The 3,746-nt window shown below is 40.6% G+C and overlaps 1 protein-coding gene across 1 annotated transcript; it reads left to right on the top strand.

The window, feature by feature from the left end:
• Positions 1–2,271: 2,271 nt before the first annotated feature.
• On the top strand, positions 2,272–3,120 carry LOC124571356 (piggyBac transposable element-derived protein 4-like; the record flags this gene model as incomplete). Its single annotated transcript, XM_047131111.1, has 1 exon — positions 2,272–3,120. A coding segment is annotated over exon 1 (849 nt), but the record flags the coding sequence as incomplete, so codon positions are not given.
• Positions 3,121–3,746: the final 626 nt, after the last annotated feature.

The following is a 3,746-nucleotide window of genomic DNA, read 5'->3' as shown; positions in this document are numbered from 1 at the left end:
AAGAAAGGATATTGCGGAGACATGGCTTAGTCACAGCCTGGGGGAGATATTCACTCTGCAGCGGAGTGTGCGCTGATATTAAACTTCCTGGCAGATTTAAACTGTGTGTTGGACCGAGACTCGAACTCAGGACCTTTGCCTTTCGCGGGCAAGTGCCCTACCAACTGAGCTACCCAAGCACGACTCAAGCCCCGCCCTCACAGCTTTAGTTCTGCCAGTACCTCGTCTCCTATCTCCGAAATATGCTTTCTTTCAGGAGTGCTAGTTCTGCAAGGTTTTCAGGAGAGCTTCTGTAAAGTTTGGAAGGTAGGAAACGGGTTATCCGCAGCGCCGTGGGGTTCTTATAATGTGTGTTGTAGGCTTCAGTTAACGCCAGTGTAGTTAAGCGGCGTTTATCGGTATCTATACTGATAAGCTTGCCTGTACTTCACGCTTGTCTCTGCCTGTTACCTTTGTGATCTCTTGATAATTTATTGCTATTAAGATTGGTCCCTCTACCGCAAAGGCAAGTCCAATTATCTATATTACTTAAAGACATGTGGGCGTTCTGGTTCTAATTTTATTTATATACCTTTTTGGTGGAATTTGAAATCAAGCCATGTAAACTCACGTATTACAAATATTTCTTTTTATTGGGTGCGAGACCAACTCATAATTTAAATGATATTTACGATGACTTAGGCATGCAGGGTTAAATACGAGTATATAACTTGTTTTACAGTGTGCCTTAATAGAGAGTCATTGTCCGTTCAGAGCTGATAACTAAATGTCCATAAAGGATCCATTATGTTTATTGATATGCAATATTTGTTAATGAAAATGATTCCTCTCTATTTTTTCACATGTGCTTTTTTTTATGTATGTTGGAACAGAATTACTGAAGACGTTAAACTCAACAGTTGACTGTCTCGAGTTAAATTGTTCAGTTTATAATTCTAATATTGTATTGTGCTTTTCCTTGTATTTACTGAACTTTCTTAGACTTGCTAAGGGAATACTAAGGAGATAAGTAAATATTTTCAGTGCCATTTCTGATAAATAAAATATCTTTTGTCGTTCAGTTTTGTTTGAATCCGGCATCTTATCACTCACAGCTTCTCCTCGCTAGCAATGGCATTTCACAGTGTAAGGAATATCTGTACTACCAGCCCTCTGGGAACAGCATTTTTTCAACTCATGCTAGTGTGTTGAGCAGCACACAGTGTAATACCAGGTGGTTATAATTAAAGTACAGCTCCTCACGGAGGTCCAGTATGGGCTGCTACTATGATATTGTAGCGAAACTTGGATAGATATGCTAATGCGTTAGTGTCGAACCGATTTACGTCGAAAAAATTTGCTCCAGTTTTGGGCACCAAGCGCCGTATTCTGTTGGTATGACATCCACGCTGTCATTTTTATAAGCCATAACGTTTAATAATAAAATCAACATTAAGCCTTTACCGCTTGTTTTGTCTGTAATATATTGGTTATTCCTTGCTACTGTAGTGTTATCCTGAAGCTGTGAGAAAGGACAGGCGCTCCAAGGCGCGGAAGCAGAGACGATGCTGAGGGCAGACGAAACTAGGAGAGATATTGTTACATGAAGTAAACCGTCAGGGGAGAGCCTTCCGAAAATGCAGACGCCCCCAGACGCGGTCCCAGGGCGTTAGTTACTCTTCAAGGAATTAAAATGTAACTTCATATGTTCAAATGGTTGAAATGGCTCTGAGCACTATGGGACTTAACTCTTTGGAGCACGGTGGTATACATAGTATACCACCTTTTGAAAATTTTCTTGGCTCTTTGCACAGTGGTTTAACTGCACGACCACCACTCTAATATGCTCACCTAGTTCTCTACTTATCAGACAGATGGCACTCACTGCCTATAAGGAATCAGTTCCCGCCAAGAATTGCATAGATTACAACTGTGAAAGCTGCGTGCTGAGTTGTGCATGGTTTTTGCGTGTGAATAGTGGTTTATAACGAATTTCTTGTTGCGCCTGTGTTTTTTCCATATCTTGGACGTCACAGCTACGGTATGAACCCATGTATACATTCATATGCACAATCTTCCGTTATTTATATACAATTTATTTTGGTGGTATATTATTTGTACCACCGTGCATGTAGCAGTATTCTATTGCATTTCGTTTCCTAGTATAAAATTCGAAATCCTCCGCTACAAAGTTTAGTTTTTAATTGTGTTGTGACTTATTTTAGCTCTTTCTCCATTTTGTTTTGCTTACGTATTCTTTACTTGGATTCAGGCTGTTGTTTGAAAATGAAAATGTCAAGAAGAGGCTTACGAGATGAAGAAATCGAACGATTATTGTGTGAAATTCCATCAGACGAGGATTCCACTGTTGACACCACAGATGACGAATCTGATTATGAAGCAAGCATTGTTGCGGAGGCTATTGTGTCGTCTGAAGGCGAAGTTTCAGAGAGCGAGGAAGAAAGTGAGTCCACTCCGCCAAAACGCGCTGCTGACACAGCGCCAACTTGGGGACAACAATTCAATGCTACCTCAGGAATGCAGTTCGACAGTGAATCAGGACCAAGTGCTTTTATTAGGGACATTGATGATCCAGAACCTATCGATATATTCGAAAAAATATTTCCAAAAGAGCTAGTTCAGCTAATCGTTTTCCAAACAAATTTATATGCGACGCAATCTGGCAAGTCTTTCACTCCAACAACTGACAATGAAATACGAACTTTCCTGGGAATCAACATTTTGATGGGTATAAAGCGTATGCCAGCATACAGAGACTACTGGTCTAGTGCCCCAGAACTTCATGATCGTTATATTGCATCTCTGATGGCAGTAAATCGGTTTGGATGGTTACTGAGGAACATTCATCTGAATGATAACACATTGCATCCAGAAAAAGGACACCCAGGTTATGACAAACTGTACAAGCTGCGACCAGTGATCAAGATACTATCTGAATCTTTTTCCAAGTGTTACCAACCCAGCAAACACCTAGCAATTGATGAGTCAATGATCAAATTCAAAGGCCGCAACAGTATGAAACAATACATGAGAGATAAACCCATAAAGCGTGGTTACAAAGTGTGGATGCTGTGTGACAAGACCTCTTACAACTTGAAATTTGATATTTACACCGGAAAAGTAGGTGACACAGTGCAAACAGGCCTTGGGGAGCATGTAGTGCTGAGTTTGTCCTCTGAACTCGTAAATAAAGGCCATTATCTTTATTTCGACAACTATTTCAATAGCTATAACTTGTTGGCTGGTTTACAGCAGAGAAACATATATGCCTGTGGGACAGTTCAACCAACAAGGAAACATTTACCCAAATTAAAAACAGACAAAGAATTAAGCAGAGGTGAATTTGACTGGAGGGTCAGCAACTGTGGCATCCTCTACTTGAAGTGGAAAGATAAGAGAGCTGTTCATCTCCTTTCAAATTTTCACAGTCCTGAAGTTACTACAGTGACTCGCCGTGAAAGAGATGGTTCACGCATAGAGCTACCTTGTCCTCAAGCAGTGATGGATTACAATGCACACATGAACAATGTCGACAAGTTCGACCAACTGAAAAAATCATATGAAATAAGCCGGAGAAGTAAAAAGTGGTGGCACCGAATATTCTTTCACCTGCTTGATGTCAGTATCGTCAACAGCTATATAATTTGGAAGGAACTAGGCGATAGAGAAAAAATGACTGCCAAAGTCTTCAGGATGAGTATCCTGCAAAGCTTAGTAACCCAGAAAACACCATTGAGGCCATCTAG

The sequence above is a fragment of the Schistocerca americana genome, unplaced genomic scaffold, assembly GCF_021461395.2.
Source record: "Schistocerca americana isolate TAMUIC-IGC-003095 unplaced genomic scaffold, iqSchAmer2.1 HiC_scaffold_1689, whole genome shotgun sequence".
Taxonomy (NCBI): Eukaryota; Metazoa; Arthropoda; class Insecta; order Orthoptera; family Acrididae; genus Schistocerca; species Schistocerca americana.
This window is presented reverse-complemented; position numbering and strand designations above follow the sequence as displayed.